This window comes from Nycticebus coucang, chromosome 19 (genome assembly GCF_027406575.1).
Source record: "Nycticebus coucang isolate mNycCou1 chromosome 19, mNycCou1.pri, whole genome shotgun sequence".
NCBI classification, from domain to species: Eukaryota; Metazoa; Chordata; class Mammalia; order Primates; family Lorisidae; genus Nycticebus; species Nycticebus coucang.
In genome coordinates, this window is record NC_069798.1 from 48,925,873 (window position 1) to 48,947,976 (window position 22,104).

A 22,104-nucleotide genomic window follows, 5' to 3' on the forward strand; every position below is an offset into this window, starting at 1 on the left:
TATTATTTAGATAAATTTTAGGCTTTTATTATTCCAAACGGTATGCTCATCAGATAATAGTTTTGAGTCTTACTGAGTTTTTTTAAAACTAGAGAGGATGCAAAAGGAATTTGTTAAAGATTAAATAAGATAAATTCATGAAAAGCAGCTGGATAGAAGCTTAAGCAGAAATGGGAAAAAATGGTTAAACAACTAGAGAAACCCACAAGGCACCATTGGTGATAAGAAGATAATTCCTTAGTTTTCTAGGACTTTGAGTTACCCAAAACTCTAGTGTGCCACGCAGAGTGGGCTAGAATGTGCTGCCTTGGTTTCAATAAGAAAACATAAGAAATGGCTTTCTGCTGCTATTTTTTTTTTTTTTTATGTAAGAGAGAATACAAGTTAATAAGACAGTTATCCCTTTCTTTGGGATTTTTTAGGAAATGCTGATATGAAAATACTATGTGTTTTCCATATCATCAATAACTAGAATACATTTTCCCCAGAATTCCTGGCCCACTCTGGAAAGCCTCTGGAATAAGTAGAACATGTAGGAGGGGAGTTGGGCAGGGTGGGCATATTCAGAGGGGGTGAGGAGAGGGACAGGAGGACGGGCTGAATAAAGTGTCTATGGCCTGGGCTGAATAGAGCACTGTTGGAGGGAATGATGATGCTGGGGTGCTGATAGGCAACTTCCTATTAACAAGTTGAATTAAAAATTATTGTTCAAATAATGTACTTTGGTCAAAATTAAATCCAATTTATGTGAGAATTAGTCACTATTTTCTTTTATTTTTTTTTTCCTTTCCCTCGCCGCCTCCCTCTTTCTCTCTCACTCTGCTCTCCCCTTCCCCCACTGCCCACTGGGTCATTAATTGTCATTAATGGTCTTAATATCAAAGTTGAATACATAGGATTCATGCTTCTCCATTCCTGTGATGCTTCACTAAGAATAATGTGTTCCACCTCCATCCATACAAATGCTGCAAAATCTCCATCTTTAACGGCCGAATAGTATTCCATGGTATGTGTGTGTGTGTGTGTGTGTGTGTCTGTGCGTGTGTGTGTTTGTGTGTGTATATACATATCACAGCTTGCCAATCCATTCCTGGATTGAGGGGCATTTAGGCTGTTTCCACATTTTAGCTATTATAAATTGAACTGCGATAAACAGGCTAGTACAACTGTCTTTATAATAAAAGTTTTTTTTGTTTTTTTTTTCATTCTGGATAGATAACCAGTAATGGGATCACAGGATCAACTGGGAGGTCTAGGTTGAGTTCTGCAGTATGGTTTCTCCATACTTCCTTCCAAAAAGGTTGTATTAGTTTGCAGTCCCACCAGCAGTAGAAAAGGGTTCCTTTCTCTCCACAGCCATGCCAGCATCTGCAGTTTTGAGATTTTGTGATATAGACCATTCTCGCTGGGGTTAGATGATTTCTCAGGCTGGGTTTAATGTGCATATCTCTAATAATTAGGGATGATGAGCATTTTCTCATATGTTTGCTAGCCATTCATCTGTCTTCTCGAGAAGGTTCTGTTCATCTCTCTTCCCCATCGATGTATGGGATTGTTGGCTTTTTTCATGTGGATTAATTTAAGTTCTCTATATCCTAGTTATTGAGTTTTTGTCTGATTCGAAATATGCAAATATCCTTTCCCATTGGGTAGGTTGTCCATTGCTTTGGTTGTGTCTCCTTAGCTGTACAGAAGCTTTTCAGGTTAATTAAAAATAAATTAAATAATAATTTATTTTTGTTGTTGTTGCAATTGCCATGGCAGTCTTCTTCATAAAGTCTTTCCCCAGGCCAATATCTTCCAGTGTTTTTCCTATGCTTTCTTGGAGGATTTTTATTGTTTCATGCCTTAAATTTAAGTCCTTTATCCATCTCGAATCAATTTTTGTGAGTGGAGAAAGGTGCGGGTTCAGTTTTAGTCTTTTACATGTGGATATCCAGATCTCCCAGCACCATTTATTGAATAGGGAGTCTTTCCCCCATGTACATTCTTGTTTGGTTTATCAAAGATTAGGTGGTTGTAAGTTGTTGGTTTCAATTCCTGGTTTTCTATTCAATTTAAATGTCTGTGGCTCTATCGTTGTGCCAGTACCATGCTGTGCCAGTACCATGGCCTTGTAGTACAGTCTAAAATCTGGTATGCTGATTCCCTAGGCTTTATTTTTATTGCTAAGAACTGCCTTAACTATAGGAGGTTTTTTCTGGTTCTGTACAAAATGCAGAATCATTTCTTCCAAGTCTTGAAAATAGGATATTGGTATTTTAATAGGGATGGCGTTGAATCGGTAGATTGCTCTGGGAAGTATAAACATTTTAAAGAACCCCAAAGACTCAACCACGAGACTCTTGGAAATCACCAAAAAATACAGTAATGTCTCAGGATATAAAATAAATGTCCATAAGTCAGTTGCCTTTGTATACTCCAATAATAGCCAAGATGAGAGGCTAATTAAGGACACAACTCCCTTCACCATAATCCCAAAGAAAATGAAATACCTAGGAATATACCTAACAAAAGAGGTAAAGGACCTCTATAAAGAAAATTATGAAACCCTAAGAAAGGAAATAGCAGATGACTTTAACAAATGGAAGAACATACCATGCTCATGGCTGGGAAGAATCAACATTGTTGTTAATTTTTTTTTTTTAATAAGTAAAAGGATTACATGCTAAAAATAACTAAAAATATATAATTTAGTAAATAAAACCAGTAAAAGAGTCATTTATTGCCCTTGTCAAGTATTATGTATGGTACACGATTGTATGTTCTGGATTTTTATATGCCTGGCAGCACATATGTTTGCACCAGCATCACTATGAGCACATGAGTAATGAGTTACGCTCCAGTGTTGCCTTTGTATATGCCAATAACAGCCAAGATGAGAGGCTAATGAGAGGTGATGACTATGATGTCAGTAGGAAATAAAAATTTTTCAGCTCCAGTGTCATAGGACCAGCATTGTACATACACCTATGTTATTGACCAAAATTCCGTTATGCAGTGAATGGATGTGTGGCTATGATGTCACTCATTTTAGCCAATCTAGGAGAATTAGGTGCAATATTTTTTCACCTATGTTATGATTTTATTTCACTGATTTATGTATAGTTCTCAAATTATTCATGTTTGTATCTACATATGTTTGCTTATTCAACAGATGTTTATTGAATACCTTTGAGGTAGGTTAATGCTACTAAGGCTTGTGAGATAGACAAATATGATCCCTTCCTGTTCCATTGGAGTTTGCAGAAGAATAAGAAAGAGATTCTCAAAACTAGGCTATGTGATAGGGAGGATCACAGCCACAAGAGAGGAACAATGAAGGACTATCACATCCAAGGACTGGTTCTCTGTCACCAATATTCGTGAAGACTTTCTATCTCTACACAGACTGGCATGAACTTTTTTATTTTGTAAAATGAGAACTTCACTGGAATCCATTTTTACTGTTTGGCTGAAAATTCATAATTAGTTCTAATACGTTATTGGAAGTCACAGCCTCTCAGAAGTAAACTGAATACCTTCAGCACTGCCAATACCTGCTGGTATGGTGGGTCCGAGGTGCTAACCATCAGAGTCCAGAGAAAACTGTAATAACATTTTTAGAAGTTACATAAGCTGGAAAATAAAGTTCACACACACACACACAAAGAAGAAGTTACATAAGCTAACTCCTGCATGCAATCAGCCTATTAACATGCATGTTTCTTTTGTCTTTTAGTTTCCTTCAGGTGAAAATACATAAATAGTTCTTTTATCCTTGAAGTTTTTTTTTTTATTATATTTATTTTTTTTTTATTAAATCATAACTGTATACAATGATATGATTATGGGGCATCATACACTCACTTCATAAACCATTTGACACATTTTTATCACAGTGGTTAACATAGCCTTTCCGGCGTTATCTCAGTTACTGTGCCAAAACATTTACATTCTACATTTACCAAGTTTCGCAAATACCCCTGTAATATGCACCACAGGTGTGATCCCACCGATTCCCCTCCCTCTACCCACCCCCCCCTTTCCCACTTCCCCCTATTGTTAAGTTGTAGCTGGGTTATAGCTTTCATGTGAGAGTCCCAAATTAGTTTCATAGTAGGGCTGTGTACATTGGGTATTTTTTCTTCCATTCTTGGGATACTTTACTAAGAAGAATATGTTCCAGCTCCATCCATGTAAACATGAAAGAGGTAAAGTCTCCATCTTTCTTTAAGGCTGCATAGTATTCCATGGTATACATATACCACAATTTATTAATCCATTCGTGGATCGATGGGAACTTGGGCTTTTTCCATGACTTAGCTATTATGAATTGGGCTGCAATAAACATTCTGGTACAAATATCTTTGTTATGTTGTGATTTTTGGTCTTCTGGGTATATGCCCAGCAGAGGAATTACAGGATTGAATGGCAGATCTATTTTTAGATCTCTGAGTGTTCTCCATATATCTTTCCAAAAGGAATGTATTAATTTGCATTCCCACCAGCAGTGCAGAAGTGTTCCCTTTTCTCCGCATCCACGCCAACATCTCTGGTCTTGAGATTTTGTGATATAGGCTAGTCTCATTGGAGTTAGATGATATCTCAAAGTAGTTTTGATTTGCATTTCTCTGATGATTAAAGATGATGAGCATTTTTTCATATGTCTGAAGGCCGTGTGCCTGTCTTCTTCAGAGAAGTTTCTCTTCAAATCCCTTGCCCAGCCTGCGATGGGATCCCTTGTTTTTTCTTGCTGATGCGTTTGAGTTCTCTATGGATTCTGGTTATTAAACCTTTGTCAGAGTTATACCCTGCAAATATCTTCTCCCATTCTGAGGGCTGTCTGCTTGCTCTGCTTACTGTGTTCTTAGCTGTGCAGAAGCTTTTTAGTTTGATCAAGTCCCAGTAGTGTATTTTTGAAGCTGCTTCAATTGCCCGGGGGGTTCTCCTCATGAAATACTCACCCAGACCAATTTCTTCAAGGGTTTTCCCTGCATTCTCCTCTAGTATTTTTATAGTTTCATGTCTTAAGTTTAAATCTTTAATCCAATGAGAGTCTATCTTCGTTAATGGTGAAAGGTGTGGGTCCAATTTCAGTCTTCTGCAGGTTGCCAGCCAGTTCACCCAGCACCATTTGTTAAATAGGGAATCTTTTCCCCACTGAATGTTTTTAATTGGCTTGTCAAAAATCAAATAGCAGTAAGTAGCTGGATTCATCTCTTGGTTCTCTATTCTATTCCAGATATCTACTTCTCTGTTTTTGTGCCAATACCATGCTGTTTTGATCACTATCGATTTGTAGTAAAGTCTGAGGTCTGGTAGTGTGATTCCTCCTGTTTTGTTTTTATTTCTGAGTAATGTCTTGGCTATTCGAGGTTTTTTCTGATTCCATATAAAACGAAGTAATGTTTTTTCAAGATCTTTAAAATATGACAGTGGAGCTTTAATAGGGAGTGCGTTGAAATTATATATTGCTTTGGGTAGTATGGACATTTTAATAATGTTGATTCTTCCTAGCCATGAGCATGGTATGTTTTTCCATTTGTTAACATTTTCAGCTATTTCTTTTCTTAGAGTTTCATAGTTCTCTTTATAGAGATCTTTAACGTCTTTTGTTAGGTAAATTCCCAAATATTTCATCTTCTTTGGCACTACTGTGAATGGGATAGAGTCCTTAACTGCTTTTTCAATTTGACTGTTGTTGGTGTATATAAAGGCTACCGACTTATGAATGTTGATTTTGTAACCTGAGACGCTGCTGTATTCCTTTATCACTTCTAGGAGTTTTGTAGTAGAGTCCCTAGTGTTTTCCAGATACACAATCATATCATCTGCGAAGAGCGAGAGTTTGATCTCTTCTGACCCTATATGGATACCCTTGATCGCCTTTTCTTCCCTAATTGCGGTGGCTAAAATTTCCATTACAATGTTGAAAAGCAATGGAGACAATGGGCAGCCTTGTCTGGTTCCTGATCTGAGTGGAAATGATTCCAATTTAACTCCATTCAATATGATATTGGCTGTGGGTTTGCTGTAGATAGCCTCTATCAGTTTAAGAAAAGTCCCTTCTAGACCAATTTTCTTGAGTGTTCTGATCATGAAGGGATGCTGGATATTATCAAAAGCTTTTTCTGCATCAATTGAGAGAATCATATGGTCTTTGTTTTTTAATTTGTTTATGTGCTGAATTACATTTATAGATTTACGTATATTGAACCAGCCTTGAGACCCTGGGATAAAACCAACTTGGTCATGATGTATAATTTGTTTGATGTGTTGCTGGATTCTGTTTGTTAGGATCTTGTTGAATATTTTTGCATCTATATTCATTAGTGATATTGGTCTATAATTTTCTTTTCTTGTTGGGTCTTTTCCTGGTTTGGGGATCAGGGTGATGTTTGCTTCATAGAACGTGTTGGGTAGTCTTCCTTCTTTTTCTACATTTTGGAACAGGTTGAGTAATATAGGTACTAATTCCTCTTTAAAGGTTTGGTAGAATTCTGACGTGAAACCATCTGGTCCCGGGCTTTTCTTTTTAGGGAGGTTTTGTATAGTTGATGCTATTTCTGAACTTGATATGGGTCTGTTCAACATTTCCACTTGATTCTGGTTAAGTCTTGGAAGGTGGCGTGCTTCCAAGTATCGGTCTATTTCCTTCAGATTTTCATATTTCTGAGAATAAAGTTTCTTGTAATATTCATTAAGGATTTTTTGGATTTCTGATGAGTCTGTGGTTATTTCGTCTTTGTTGTTTCTGATTGATGATATTAGAGATTTTACTCTTTTTTTCCTGATTAGGTTGGCCAGAGGTTTATCTATTTTATTGACCTTTTCAAAAAACCAGCTTTTTGATTTATTGATCTGTTGTATTATTCTTTTGTTTTCAATTTCATTTAATTCTGCTCTAATTTTGGTTATTTCTTTTCTTCTACTGGGTTTGGGGTTGGAATGTTCTTCCTTTTCCAGTTGCGTGAGATGTCCCATTAAGTTGTTAACTTCCTCTCTTTCCGTTCTCTTGAGGAAGGCTTGCAGTGCTATAAATTTCCCTCTTAGAACTGCCTTTGCAGTGTCCCAGAGGTTCTGATAGTTTGTGTCTTCATTGTCATTTTGTTCCAAAAAATTGGCGATTTCTTTCTTAATCTCATCCCTGACCCAGCTATCATTCAGCATAAGGTTATTTAACTTCCATGTTTTTGTATGGGTATGCAGATTCCTGTTGTTACTCAATTCAAGTTTTATTCCATGATGGTCCGAGAAGATGCATGGAATAATTTCTATTCCTTTAAATTTACTGAGGTTAGACTTGTGACCTAAAATGTGATCAATTTTGGAGTAAGTTCCGTGGGCTGATGAGAAGTATGTGTATTCAGTTTTTTTGGGATGAAATGTTCTGTAGATGTCTGCTAAATCTAAATATTGGATGGTTAGGTTTAAATCTAAGATTTCTTTGCTCAGCTTCTTTCTGGAGGATCGATCCAACACTGCCAAGGGAGTGTTGAAATCTCCAACGATTATGGAGCTGGAGGAAATCAAGTTACTCATGTCTGTTAGAGTTTCTCTTATAAATTGAGGTGCATTCTGGTTGGGTGCATAGATATTAATAATTGAGATCTCGTCATATTGAGTATTACCCTTAACAAATATGAAGTGACCATTCTTGTCCTTCCTTACTTTTGATGGTTTAAAGCCTACTGTATCTGCAAATAAAATTGCAACACCTGCTTTTTTCTGATTACCATTTGCCTGAAATATGGATGACCATCCTTTCACCCTGAGTCTGTATTTGTCTTTTAAGTTGAGATGTGACTCTTGTATGCAACAAATATCTGGCTTGAGTTTTTGTATCCAGTCAGCTAACCTATGCCTCTTTAGAGGACAGTTTAAGCCATTCACATTGATGGAGAGTATTGATAAGTCTGGTGGAATTTTGGGTATCGAGTTTTTCAAAGGTCCAGTGGACGTTTTTAATCCTTTCACCAGTGTGGAAGTTGGAGTTTGATACGAAGTTTCTGAGTGAGTTTACTTTTGTGGTATAGGATTGGGTTGGTCATTGTGGAGGATAGGTCTGAGAACATCCTGAAGAGCTGGTTTACTTATGGCAAATTTTTTCAACATATGAATGTCATTGAAATATTTAATTTCTCCATCATAGATGAAACTCAGTTTAGCTGGATACAAGATCCTGGGTTGAAAGTTTTTTTGCTTTAAGAGATTAAAAGTTGATGACCAGGCTCTTCTTGCTTGAAAAGTTTCAGCAGACAGATCTGCAGTTATTCTAATGTTCTTACCTTTGTACTTTATAGTTTTCTTTCGCCGGACTGCTTTGAGAATCTTCTCTTTCATGTTAACTTTAGTGAAGCTAATTATGATATGTCTGGGAGATGGCTTATTGGGGTTGAATCGTGTTGGGGTTCTGAAGCTGTCTGCTATCTGAATTTCAGATTCTCTAGGCATGTCTGGAAAATTTTCTTTCATAATTTCATGTAGAAGGGCCTCTGTGCCCTTGGCAGCTACTTCATCGTTCTCCGAAATTCCTATAACCTTATGTTGTTTTTTTTTCGAATTATCTGAGAGTTCTCTGAGTGAGTGATCCGTTTTTGCTCTCCATTTCTCTTCCTCTTTGAGAGATTGGGAGCGTTCGAAGACTTTATCTTCAATGTCAGAAATCCTTTCTTCTGCTTGCTCCATTCTGTTACTGAGGGATTCTACTGTATTTTTCATATCTTTGAGGGCTGTAAGTTCTTGTTTCAGTGTGTCTAAGTCTTTGATGGTTTTGTCTTTAAATTCATTAAATTCTTGAGACAATTTTTGAATTTCTCCTCGAATTCCTAATTCCATTTTATTCATCTTGTCTGCAAACCAAATTCTGAATTCGACTTCTGACATCTCAGCCAGTTGTTTATGAATGGGATCTTCAAGCACATCTGCCGTATCTTTTCTTGGGGGGGTTGATCTAGTCTGGTTATTCATGTTACCAGAGTTTTTCCGCTGATTCCGCCCCATGGTTTACTCCCTTTGGTTTTTCCCCTGGGGTTTTATCGAGGGCCCGTACAGTGTTGTGGCCTGAGAAACTGGGGCCCTGTCTGGTGTGGTGGAGCAAAGTGGTTCTGTCTTGTTTTCAGCTGGTTTCTGTTCGATCCTATTGCAACTTCTACTCTGGCTTGAGGTCTCAGCTGTGTGGAAAAATCAGCAATTAAGTCACCCCACCTGCCCACCTCTGGCCCCAGTTGGAAAAGGAGAATCAAACCTTCCTACAATCGTACACCCAGGGCACCGCCTGTAAAGTCCTCAGTCTATTAGCCCAGTTCAAAAGGTCCGAATCAACTGTCTCAATCGGCACTTGTCTCGGGTGGTAGGGTTCAAGAGGTCTCTGGGAACTGGATCACAGGGGCCTGGTGACTCCTCTGACACAGCTCACCCCAGTGCAGCGTGGAGTCAGGAGGAGCCACCCAGCAAACAGAGCAGTCTGGGAAGGTTGACGTCTCCTTCCCCAGTTTGCCTCTCCGTCGGACCCAGTCACTGGTATCTCTGCAGATGGCTAACCCAGTTGCCTGCAGTGAACAGACACTCCAGGGGTTTGCACCTGCCTGAATCGCGAGGAAGTCTGCCAGGCCCCCGCAGACTGCCGCTATCTAGCAGGAGGAGATGGGGCCTGACATCTTTGAGTGTTTGATGCAGGTGATGGGAAGGAGGTGTTCACTCAGGCTTAGCCCCGTCCCTGATGGATGCTGCTAACAGAACAGAACAGAACAGACAACTTTGTGAGGTTCTGTCTCTGTTCCTGTCGTCGCCTACAGAAGACGGGCTGTTTTGAGTTCAAATGTCTTTGCTGCTGGAGAATTGCGTCTGAACACCTCTCTGGGTCGGCCCCGCCCTGGAAGCTTCCCGGGTTTGTGAGCCGTCACTGGTGGCCTCCTCTGGTTGCCCAGGGAGACAGGGGGTGTGGCCTCAGAATATCCAGAAGTGAGCGTTCTGCCGTTAAAGAAAAAACGGCTGTTGATCTACCTCCAGGGAACTGCTGCTCTGGTGTGGGCACTCAGGCGACCCTTTTCTCCTCTGTCCCGCGCCCCAGAGTCAGCACTGAGCGGCCGCAGTTTGTGCTGGGTCCACACCCCTTAAGAGATCCCCCAAGAATCAGAACTCTTGGGGGATGGGCCCCCAGACCCCGATTGGGAGTGGGGGGGGAAGCTAGAGTTTCATTCAGTTTTATGCAATACTACAGTCCGGGGAGGGCTCCTGCACTGCACCGCAGGGAAGTGCCGCCAAGGCTTGATTTCCCCTCAGCAGAGTGCCCTCTCCTCGCTCACGTATCCCAGAGTCAGCGCTGACCTGACGCAGCTCAGGCACTGTGCACTCCCCTCGAGAAATCACCCAAGGAGCCGAACTCCTGGGGGATAGGCCCTCAGACCCCGAGTGAGAGTAGGGGTTCTCAGCTCTCAGCGGGGAGGGCAGAGTCTTATTCAGTCTTGTGCCCGGGGAGGGCTCCTGCACTGCACCGCAGGGAAGTGTCGCCAAGGCTTGATTTCCCCTCAGCAGAGTGCCCTCTCCTCGCTCACGTATCCCAGAGTCAGCGCTGACCTGATGCAGCTCAGGCACTGTGCACTCCCCTCGAGAAATCACCCAAGGAACTGAACTCCTGGGGGATAGGCCCTCAGACCCCGAGTGAGAGTAGGGGCTCTCAGCTCTCAGCGGGGAGGGCAGAGTCTTATTCAGTCTTGTGCCCGGGGAGGGTTGGTGCACTGCACCGCAGGGAAGTGCCGCGAGGCGTGACTCCCCCTGAGCCCAGTGCCCTCTCCTCACTCGCGCGCCTCAGAGTCAATGCTGACCAGTTGCAACTCGGGGACTGTCTACTCCCCTTGAGAAATCACCCAAGGATCCGAATTCCTGGGGGACAGGCCTCCAGACCTCAGTGGGTGGGAGGGGAGCACCGGGGGTTCAGGGTTGCCGGCAAAGGATTCCCAAAGTTTTATTCAGCCCTATGTCCAGCAGGAGAACGCCACGGCACCCCAGTAGGGGAGGTAGGTCCAGTTTTTAGAAGGTCTCTCCCGTGGAGTGGAGTGGGAGGGCCTTTAATTTCTGCCCGCTTGTTCAATTGTGGGGCTCATGAGCCGGTCTCATGGGGGAGGGGGACTCCCGTCTGCTTGGTGGTGGATTTTGTACCTTTTGTTTGCGTCCTTGTGATCACAACTTGCCTCAGCGGTGTTGATGTGCGTTCTTCACCCTTCTCTCTTGGTGAGGCTCAAGTCCACCAGGATACTTACTATTCCTGTCCCTTAACTCTCCTTCTGGACGGGAGCCTTTGTTGAAAGCTGGCTTCAGTCCGCCATCTTGTCTCTCTCTTATCCTTGAAGTTAATACAGCACTTGTAAATTATGGCACATTTAAACTTCAAGAGTTCCCTTAGAGTTCAGAGCCCTGAAAGAGACTTCGGTCTTGCTCCCCAAGTCATCTCCGACGGAATCTAAATCTCCATCTAATAAAACAAGTAATTTAACAGGGTCCTTTAATAGATGCTGAGCTCCCTTGCAGGTCAAAACTCATTGGCTGTCAGTTCCCAAACTGATATTCCTCTTATCATTGTGGGTTTTCTTTCTTGATGACATTCATGGACTAAGCAGGGAAAAATCACCTTTCTGTTGAGACAAGACACAGTAAATATCACGACAAAATGAATGACAGCATTTTAATGAAAACCACTGTTTGGCCTCCATTTTGAGAAAATTGGACTTGTTATGACACAAATGTTTTTATTGATATGGATCCCATATCAGACATTTGCTACGTTGTCAACCGTGAGATTTGCTGGAGTTTTAAGGTTTTCCCTGGACCCATCAGACCTTTCTGGAATTAATACTTCATATTTGTAATAAGAGCTTCTATAAGATGCATATTTCATTTCTCATAAATCATGATAAAGCAGCCCAGGCTTTGTCAGCAGAATGACTACTGGAGTCTTTTATCTCTAAGAGAAAAGATTAGACTGTCTCTTTTGTGGATAATGAAGTATGTTGTTAGTCTCTTGGCACCTTCGGTAACCACTCTCCCTGTGGTCCCCTTACAGCCTGTGATAAACTGATCACAGGTGATTACAGCAAATCTCTTCAGAGGACACATTTCCTCCTAAATTTGAGAGTAATACTTTTGGTCAGCAACAAACTTAATAGGTATGAACTCATACCTATTAAGAGCCTCCTGGACTCTGTCCTTATTGCTCAATCTGCCCCAGAATTTTATAGTGCTAGAGCAGAAGATACCTAGAAATGATCTCGTTCAAGCTCCTTGTTTGATGAGTGAGTGAACTGGTTCCCAGCAGTGTAGTCCACACTCCCAAGGCTGGTGAGTGACAGGTCAGATGAAGAACTCAGGTCTCTGACTTTGAGTTTTCTCTGGCCATTTACAATGCCTTCTTTTTTCATACAAATCATAAATTTCACTGTTAAGCTGTTTGCAGTCATCTGTGCTTTTTTTCTTTTTTGAACAGCTCACATCTAAACCCTCAAAAACCCTACTGACTCGGCCTTTAAAATAGATCCTGACAATGACCATTTCTCACCTCACTGCAATACGCTGGGCCAAACTCAGCACTATCGGTGTTTGGGACTGAGTAATTTGCTCTCGTGAGGGTTTGTCCTGTGTGTTGTAGGAAGTTTTGCAACATCCCTGGCCTCTACCCCATAGATGCCAGTAACATTACTCCCAATTGTAAAAGCCAAAAACATCTCCAGACATTGGCAAATGTCCTTGGGGGCAAAAATCCCTCCCCATTGCGAACTATTTTAAAACATAAAAGTTCCAAAGTACATTTCAACTTTTCACTCTCTTGATCAAAACTGTCCACTAGGTTTCTATCTCTCTTGAAATTAAAGCACAATTCTTTTCCTTGTTCATAAGAGTCTACATAGCCTCACTGTGACCTCTCAGACCTTGCCTCCTGGACTCTGTCCTTATTGCTCAATCTGCCCCAGTCACAGGCTTCCCTGCTATTCCTGCAGGGCATGGGCTAGTCACACTCCCAGATCTGGCCCTTAGCACCCACCAGAAATATCTGTAAAATTCCTAAAGTACCTGCTCGTATCTATTGTGGACTGAATGTGTCTACTCCCTCAGAATCTGTATGTTGCTGTCCTAACCCCCATTGTGATGGTATCACAAGGTAGGACCTTTGGGAGATAATTAAGTTAGATGAGATCACAAAGGTAGAGCCCCCTAAGCTGAGACTGGTGTTCTTATAAGAAGAACGAGACCTAGCGTTCTCTTCTTCCCCACAAGCAAAGAGCTCATGTGAGCTCACAGCTAGATAGTGGCTGCTTACCAGCCAATAGAGGAGGCCTCAGAGGGAATCTATTTTGTTGACACCTTGACTCTGGTCCTATCAGCGCCTAGAACTATGAGAAATAAATCTACATTTTAAGCCATCCAGACAACAGTAATTTTTTATGGCAGCCCAACAGACTGAGACAATATCTTTCTTCACAATTGTCAGATCTTGGCTCAAGTCTTACGCTCCTGCATGGAACATGCTGGAATACTCTGTTTTCTTTCCCTCTTTCTGTTCCTTTATCACGTTTAGTCTTTCCTGACATTGCACATACGATTCACCCAGTTAGTTCTTTATTTGCTATTTCCTACCAAAATATAAAACCTAGAAAGGCAGGGATTATTGGACCATTTGTTTTGCACAGAATTTTCCCCAGCTTTGAGCGATCCCTCCCTCAGTAGGTGCTTAGCAAATATTAGATGGGTGAGTGAATGGAATGAGGATATTTTTAAGATTTTTAAAACATTAAGATTATTTTAAATTACATTGTTAAACATTACAGTATAACCAAATAGTATTAAAAGTGAATTATTTTAATTGAATTTTATAACACAACATTTTTCCGCCTTTGGCCTTTATCTAAAGTAAAATTTCAGATTTAACAGGCTTATTGACAATATGCTACAATAAATATTCCACTAACAAGCAAGCCGTTTTCCAGGGGGGAGTGAAAACTATGGCATGTAGCACAAAGCAGTTACCCTTGAAGAAAACCAAATAGAAAATAAAACAGTTAAGAGTAGGTCTAGAAGGATCCTTACAGTAACAAGACTCAGAGGGGCAACAGTGGCTCAAGCCTGTACTCCTAGCACTCTGGGAGGCTGAGGCGGGTGAATTGCCTGAGCGAGAGCAAGAAAAACAGGAAAATTAGATAAATGTTGTGGTGGATGCCGATAGTCCCAGCTACTTAGGAGGCTGCGGCAGGAGGATCACTCGAGCCCAAGAGTTTGAGGTTGCTGTGAACTATGACAGCACCGCACTCAACCCAGGGCACAGAGAGTGAGACTCTGTCAAAAAAAAAAGAAAGAAAGAAAGAAAGACTCAAATTTGGATGTAAAATATGATCACAACCATGTAGATGATAAAGCAGGTCATTATTAGTAAAGAAATGAGTAATTTCTTGGATGAAAACTTAGACAAACTTAATAGTGATCAGCACAGGTGAGCAGTGATGTAGGCAGTTGCTATGTCTATATTTGCTTATTTGTGTATAGTAAATGTGGGTAACTTCATTACTAATAAGGTAATAAAGGTTGATGGGCTGCTCCATAATGAATGGCATCTCCAATTCTTACCCACTCGACTGTCATCCACATGGAGATCTTCGCATGTGCTGGACACCTATTAACTATTTATAATGCTTATTTTAAATACTCCCAAGAACTCATCTTCTGTTCCGTTGACAGTTCTGCATTCATAAAATGTCATTCCACTCCTTGCTTTGAGAAAGACTGATGAAAAACCCAAGGGAAGAGAGTTAGTTTACATTGCACCATACGGAAAGGGGAAAAGATTCAAACCCAGGGCAGATTAAGCAACACATCAAAGTTTCTCTTTTAAGTCTTAATTTTGCTTGAGGCCTGGTGAATGATAACGTAGATGTTAGAATATGTTACCTGTTGAACTGAAAAAAAAAAAAGAAATAAAATTCCATTACGGTTCGCCCAGTATCACACAGTCTAATCCAGCTGTGGTTTAAGAGATTTAGCTCTTAGGGCAGCAAAGGGATGAGGAAGTTACTCTCCTCACTCCATCTAGGCCTTTGTCATTGTTCTTTACCCTGGGATTTAGCCAGAGGATACTCAGACAGTTGTCTGGGGCACACACTTCTTGCCCTTTTAAAACCTCAGATCTCCACAAAGCTTCCTCTGCTTTGTGGAACATGCCACGTGCTCAGAATGTCTGATGGGGAGACTGTGTGGGCTTGCTAAGGGATTTCAGCAGGGGCAGTTAGTTGCTTCTTGAATTCCACATTTTGCATTTATATTTCTTAGTTTTGTTCCCTGTCTTGTAAAGGGAAGAAGAAAAGAAGAATCACTGTGTCAAGAGCTGATCAAGTCCAGCACACTCTGTGGGGGGGGGTACTTGGTGGTGGTGTACTAGATCAGCAAATGTCCCGACACTAAAGTCACTTTTCCTGATTCAATCCTGGTAGCTTTCTAAGAGTTCACACTTCTATGTAGACATGTGACCATGGAGCAAAGAAATATGCTATTTACTTACCCTTGCCGTGGTCTCAAGAAGGAATTTCAGGGGAGGTAGACTTGCCAGATAAAATACGGGGTGCCCAGTTAAATTTGAACTTGGGGTAAATAATAATATTTTAGTATTAGTAGACCTTTTGCATTATTTATTTAGTATAAGGAGGATGTGTTTATACTAAAACATTTGTTTTTATATGAAATTCAAATATAACTTGAACCCTTAATTTTTATTTGCTAAATCTGGCAACTCTAATGATGGAGGAATTTTGACTGTTCCCTTTAAATTTTCCATTTGCATTTTCATCCATAGCTTCCCTACATTTTAATGATCCTTAATAAATTCCTAAAGTAAAATATACCTATTTTCATTCCTGGTCAGTGTTCCTTTGCACTATTTAAATTCAGGAATAAATTCCGCAAAACCTAATTCATTTCTGATTTGCATTTTTTAGTAATAAGAATTTATCTTAAATTTTTTACAGCTTCAAAATATGTTAGCTTTAGCAGTGGCTGGAATGAACATAATCTTTTAAAGATACAATCACATCTTCTGACAATTTTCTTTTACTATGTCTTATCAAAGTAAAAAATAAGGTACCTGTACCTCACAGAAACGCCGGTGGTGGTTGGTTCAGGTCCTTTCATGAGTATCTATACTTTCTCTCTCTGTCTAGCTGAAGTTCAAGTCCTGCATTATCATGAAGTACACAAAGCACACTCTCAGGTTACAGCAGAGTAAATAGCTATTGAGAATTTGCCCATCTACATACTAAACAGGATTAAGGGCAGGTCACTAGGTAGGCGTCTAGAGTTCCAGTATTTCTAAAGGGTATAATTATGTTATGGAGGTAAAATGCAATAAAAGAAAAGGAGCACCATGAAGAATATTGTATTAACTAAATCTTCCCTGGGGGAAGTAGTGTAGCTATTACAGCTGTTCTAAAATCTTCTGATAGTTTCTGCGTGAAGAATGAAAAATATTCTAAGGGGCATTCTAAACATCCAGTTAACTATGAAATTTTTATTTTGCTTAGTGAATTCATATAATTTCGGGCCCAGATAGAGTTCTGCGTCCAATAGAGAAAAGACTGGAATTTTATAACCTATCACCATCTTTTTTGGCCCTTTCCCTACTTTTTCTTCAGCATTCGAAGGGAAATGTATAATAAATAATAATAAAATACACGCTGAAAGAAGTATTCAGTTATTTGCCATTCATGATCATCCCTGTAACTTTGCTCCTTATTTAGAAAAAACATTAGACCCAAATTACATAATTTTCTTAATTAAGGAAAAATTATGACAAGATAACCCAAGAAACACAGGAACCCCCCTTTGCTCTAATCCAGTTCACCAAATGTTTTGAAGCAGAGTCCTCAAGCTTCTCTAGTTAACATAGACTACCGTAGAAGACTTCTTAAAGCAGGTGTTATTGGGCTCTTCTCCCATAGTTGCTCCTTGGGTGGACCTGAGATTGTGCATTTATGTTAAAAAAGTATTTTCTATTTTTAATTGACACATAATAATTGTACACATTTGGGGGAATACAGAGTGATATTTCTGTACATGTACACGATATATAATCATCAAATCAGGAAAATTAACATACCTATGACCTCAAACATTTATCATTTCTTTGTGTTGGGAACATTCAAAATCCTTTCTTCTCACTATTTGAAACAACACCATAAATTATTGTTAACCACAGTCACTGTACAGTGCTATAGAACGCCAGAACTTATTCCTCCTATCTGCCTATAATGTTGTAGCCTTTAACCAACCTCTCCCTATTTCCCTTCCCCTCAATGCTTCCCAGTCTAGAAACCAACTGTGGCACCTGAGATTATGCATTTCTAACAGGTTCTTAGGAGGTGTTGCTGTTGCTAGTCTGTGAATGGTAACTTTGAGAGCCACTTTCAGAATCTTATATTCTGATATCTTAAATCCATCGAGGTTCACCTTTGGCTAGGAATTCTGTTAATTCAAGTTTGTTTGTTTTTGTTTTTAATCTCCTGCTCCATTGCATAGCTTCACAAGTATTTTAAGATTTTTTTCCAGGGCTAAAGACCAGAGTTACAACTGCATATGTAATTAATGTTTGATGAATTGAAAAAGATTACATTCCATCAGCCATAGAATTATTTTAAATTCCTTCAATGGATATCTCTTTGTCTTAAGGCAAAAGACATGCTGGCATATATTTCTAAAAAGAGATGATTGTGACATGGTTTTCTGGGTTGATTATGAAGATTCAGGGATTGTCAGAAACTTCAAGCAGCTGAAAGTAAAAGTTTGTGTAATTTAAAAGAGATAAAATTATGCATAGCAAGTTCTATGGGGATTTATATGACATTTTCTAATCTCAAAATCTTTCAGGAGCTTCTTTTTTGCTTCCATGCTACTTTTTATAAATTTCATTTTGAGCTTCTATTGCCTTAACCAGAAGCTTTTATGTTTTGAACTTGGAAAGAGATTTCTGATTCCACAGGGAATTATTTTTCACACTTAACAATGTTTGATATTGTAGATAAAATGTCATACCTTAAAAACCCCATTTTAAGTTAGCCTGCCTCTGTGACTGAATGGTCTTTGATATTAACAAGAATGTGATAAGGAAAGAAAGCACAAGGGGACTTAAGCTTCCAGGAACATTTTTACTATTTGATCATTTTGGTGAGTTTCCAAAATATATTAAGGATCTTTTCTATTTTTAGATACTTAATTGATAGAAACTTGAAATACCCTTGACAGGATTATTGCTGATACTTTTTTTGTCTGATAAAACTAAAGCAAATAGATGGTAAAACTGCTCCCCTGAGTTGCCCCTCAAGAATATGTCTTCTATTATATCCTCATTGGGAAAAATGGAAGGTTTGTTTTGTGTGTATCTGCTTACTAGCTACCATCTTACAGGGAAAAAAGCAGAAGGAGGAAGGGAAGGAGGAGGAGGAGGAAGAAAACAAGGTCCGGATTTTCCAGTGGGGATCTGACACTTTGTTACTTTTTCTCAGACCAACACAGATGAGAAAATCGACTTGTTAATTAAATGCACATATGACTTTATTTATAAATTTTAGACTGAGATTTAGAAATCTTCCCAAGCTAACACCTGGGAGGAGAGAGAGCGGGAGACTCATGGAGACTCGCCGAAATGATCAAATCGTAAAAACGTCCCTGTAAGCTGAAGTCCCCTTGTGCCTCCTTTACCACATTCTTGTTAATTTCATGAACTCTGGTGTCGGACTCAGTTGTACAAGTTTCTTACTAGATGGGATTTGAGTATTTTCAAGTCTATTTCTCCAAAATATAATTATTTTAAATAATTTCATATCCGGGCTAAAAGGTATGTTTTCTTTATGAAGCAAGGATGGGAAATGTAACTCTTTGAGCATTCAAGAGAATGACCCCTGGGTATCTTAAAAATAAATCCAAAGTGAACTTTATTAGTCTTTCTTCTGGATACAATCTTTTTCTTTTTTTTTTCTTTCTTTTTTTATTTTTGAGAGACAGAGTCTCAGTTTATCATCCTCAGTAGAGTGCCATGGCCTCACACAGCTCACGCAACCTCCATCTCCTGGGCTGAGGCTATTCTCTTGCCTCAGCCTCCCGAGTAGCTGGGACTACAGGAGCCTGCCACAACGCCTGCCTATTTTTTTGTTGCAGTTTGTCTGGGGCCAGGTTTGAACCCGCCACCCTCGGAATATGGGGCCGGTGCCCCACCAATTGAGCCACAAGCTCTGCCCTGCATAAAATCTTTATCATTTTTATTTTAATGTAAAATGCTCTGCAGCGTTGTAAAGTAGGCAGCTCAGTTTTGACTCCAGATACATTCTTTTGTAGTTTGCCTTGACCTTTTCTCCCTAGTTCCTAGGAGATCAGTACTCTTATGGAACTCTGGAGTGCCCAAATGCCAAACTATTCTTGAGGCACAGGCTACAAAGTTATTTCTTTTTCTTTTTCTTTTTCTTCTTCTTCTTCTTCTTCCTTCTTCCTCCTCCTTCTTCCTCCTCCTTCTTCCTCCTCCTTCCTCCTCCTTCCTCCTTCTTCCTCCTTCTTCCTCCTTCTTCCTCCTTCTTCTTCTTCTTCCTCTTCGTCTTCCTCCTCCTCCTCCTCTTCCTCCTCCTCCTCTTCCTCCTCCTCCTCCTCCTCCTCTTCTCCTTCTTCTTCTTTTTCATTTTAATCATCTGTCTTCCTCTCTTTATTCATTAAATCAGTATGGTTGATTTCACATTGATTCTTGGATGGAACAACTTTATAAATTATTTCAGATTAAGGTAGAGAGTACTAGTGGGCAAAATCACTCCAAGAAGAACGTGTACTCTAAGAGAAAGGGAGAAGGGACTTCAATGTAAGCCAGTGTAAAGTGTAATGGGACCTTTCTTAGGCCTGTGTGAAATACCTCACATGGGAATCAGAGGCAGCCTTGCATCTAACGCAGCCTGAAACTTTGGAAAGGGTCCCATTGGGGACATACAGGTATCTGTTATTTCTCAATTGAGTCCATTTGCTTGGTCTATCTTTCCCCAAAACTGATCTAATGCAGGTTACTTAAAGCAGTGAGGTGCCTTTATTCCAGAGCCAGATATTCAAAATTTAACTGCTATAAAGAGTACAAAAAAGCTCAAATGGCCTGCAAACTGCAAGGGTAATTATACTGAAGAAAAGTTAATCTTTATTTAACTTTCCTAAACTGTGTATTCACAGCACTGAAAACTGTCATAACCTCCCATTTCAGAATAAGTGGATTATTTATTTGTGATAATGGGCACATATGCTCATTAACATACTGTCACAAACAGCTGTGTGAAACGTATTATGTGTTCTGTGACATAAATAAGGTGCTCAGTGTGAGGCTGTGGTTAAAATATAGGCCCAGGGAAGAACAAAAAAGCAATAAATGCCTTTTAACATAGTTGCCTTGTCTTGAACTCTAAATTTATTTCTACCTTATTAGTATTTCTTATATGAAAACTATAGGTACTACTCTCGTGGACTATCTTGAACCAAGAATGTTCCCAATACAAAAAGGTTAAGGAAGCTAGCAAAGTTAAGGCTGCTGTCATGAGAAAAATAAAGGCTGAAACCTAATTTAGGGGGCATTTTTGAATAAATAAATGCTGCTACAAAGGAATAAGGGCTCTGACCAGAAAACGTGTTATCTCTTCTACATTTTCACAGAAAGTGACTAAGAAGCAAATAGGATTAAATAGCAGTGAGAAAATTCAGTTTGAATCTTACAGTGATTAAATATTGAAAAGAAGACACCAAGGGATGTTGTAGAATCTCTAGCCCCAGAGATTATTCGAAATGAAATTGAAAGTAATTTGACTGGAATGATTTAGGTATACACTTGTCTGAGGAAAGGGTAGGCTGAATGACCCACACTGAGACTTCTTCAAGGCCTTTAGCAAGCAAGTGTTCCATCAGATGCTGCTGCCAGCACCACTCCAAGCATGTACTTTAACAATACTTGCTTCATCCTCTTAAGATTCTTAGACGACTCTCTATTGCCCTGTTGATTCTCTGTGTTCATTTATGTTTATGAAAAAAATCCAACTTAGATTTCCAGGCCCATGAGAAACATTTAGATGGACATTAAGACACTGCAGGGATTCGTGATTTTAGGTGGCAGTTTTATTGACTTGCTTCTGAAAGGGGGATTTATTTTAAAACCACCTGAGTTTTATTCTAAATAACTTTGCCAACACTGCTTTGAGTTGATTTTTATTTTTATAAAATGCTATGTCTGAGTGGGTTTGCTTAAAATTTCAATGGATGCTATAATCTGAATAAAGGGAGATGTAATAGTCCCCTGAATTGTAGCTATCACACTACTAAAGACTGCTACTTTATCTAGTTTTATTTGGAAAATATTAGGTTTTTTCCTGTCTGAATTTTATAGTACTGATTGATACTGATATGGTAATAACCAGGCCAAAATTTATATGAATTCTTTATTTCTCGTAATATTACTTTTGGATCCAATTGTTTCATTAGTTTTGGTGACCTCAGCTGGGTACTTTTTCACTTGTTCAACACCATATCCATGATTCTAAGTTTCTTTTATTCTTGGACATTTTTCAAAGCTCCTAGCTTTTTTGAAAAAGTTTTGTAAAGAAAAGGCAGAGAATCTAAGCTTGAGATTTATTTATATATATGAACATATTTCCCTTTTCTCTCTTCTTCCAGGGTTCCAAATTAAAGCGTTCACAGCATTGCGCTTTCTCTCAGAACCTTCTGATGCTATCACGATGCGGGGAGGCAGCGTCCTTCTAGACTGCTCCGCAGAGTCTGACCGAGGAGTTCCAGTTATCAAGTGGAAGAAAGATGGCATCCATCTAGCCTTGGGAATGGATGAAAGGAAGCAGCAACTTGCAAATGGGTCTCTGTTGATACAAAACATATTTCACTCCAGACACCATAAGCCAGATGAAGGACTTTACCAATGTGAGGCATCTTTAGGAGAGTCTGGATCCATCATTAGTCGGACTGCAAAAGTTGCAGTAGCAGGTAAATGGATTCTCCCTCCTCATCCTCCTCCTTCTTAATGTCTTCTTTCTATTCCTTTTGGGAGATTAGAAAATAGTCTTTGCAAAAACA

At 39.7% G+C, this 22,104-nt stretch overlaps 1 protein-coding gene across 1 annotated transcript in view; it reads left to right on the plus strand.

Annotated features, from left to right (window-relative positions):
- DCC (DCC netrin 1 receptor) overlaps positions 1-22,104 on the plus strand; it is a 1,249,028-nt gene that overhangs the window by 425,173 nt on the left and 801,751 nt on the right. The window contains 1 exon segment of the mRNA XM_053571848.1: positions 21,694-22,014. Coding sequence (XP_053427823.1) covers positions 21,694-22,014 — 321 coding nt within the window.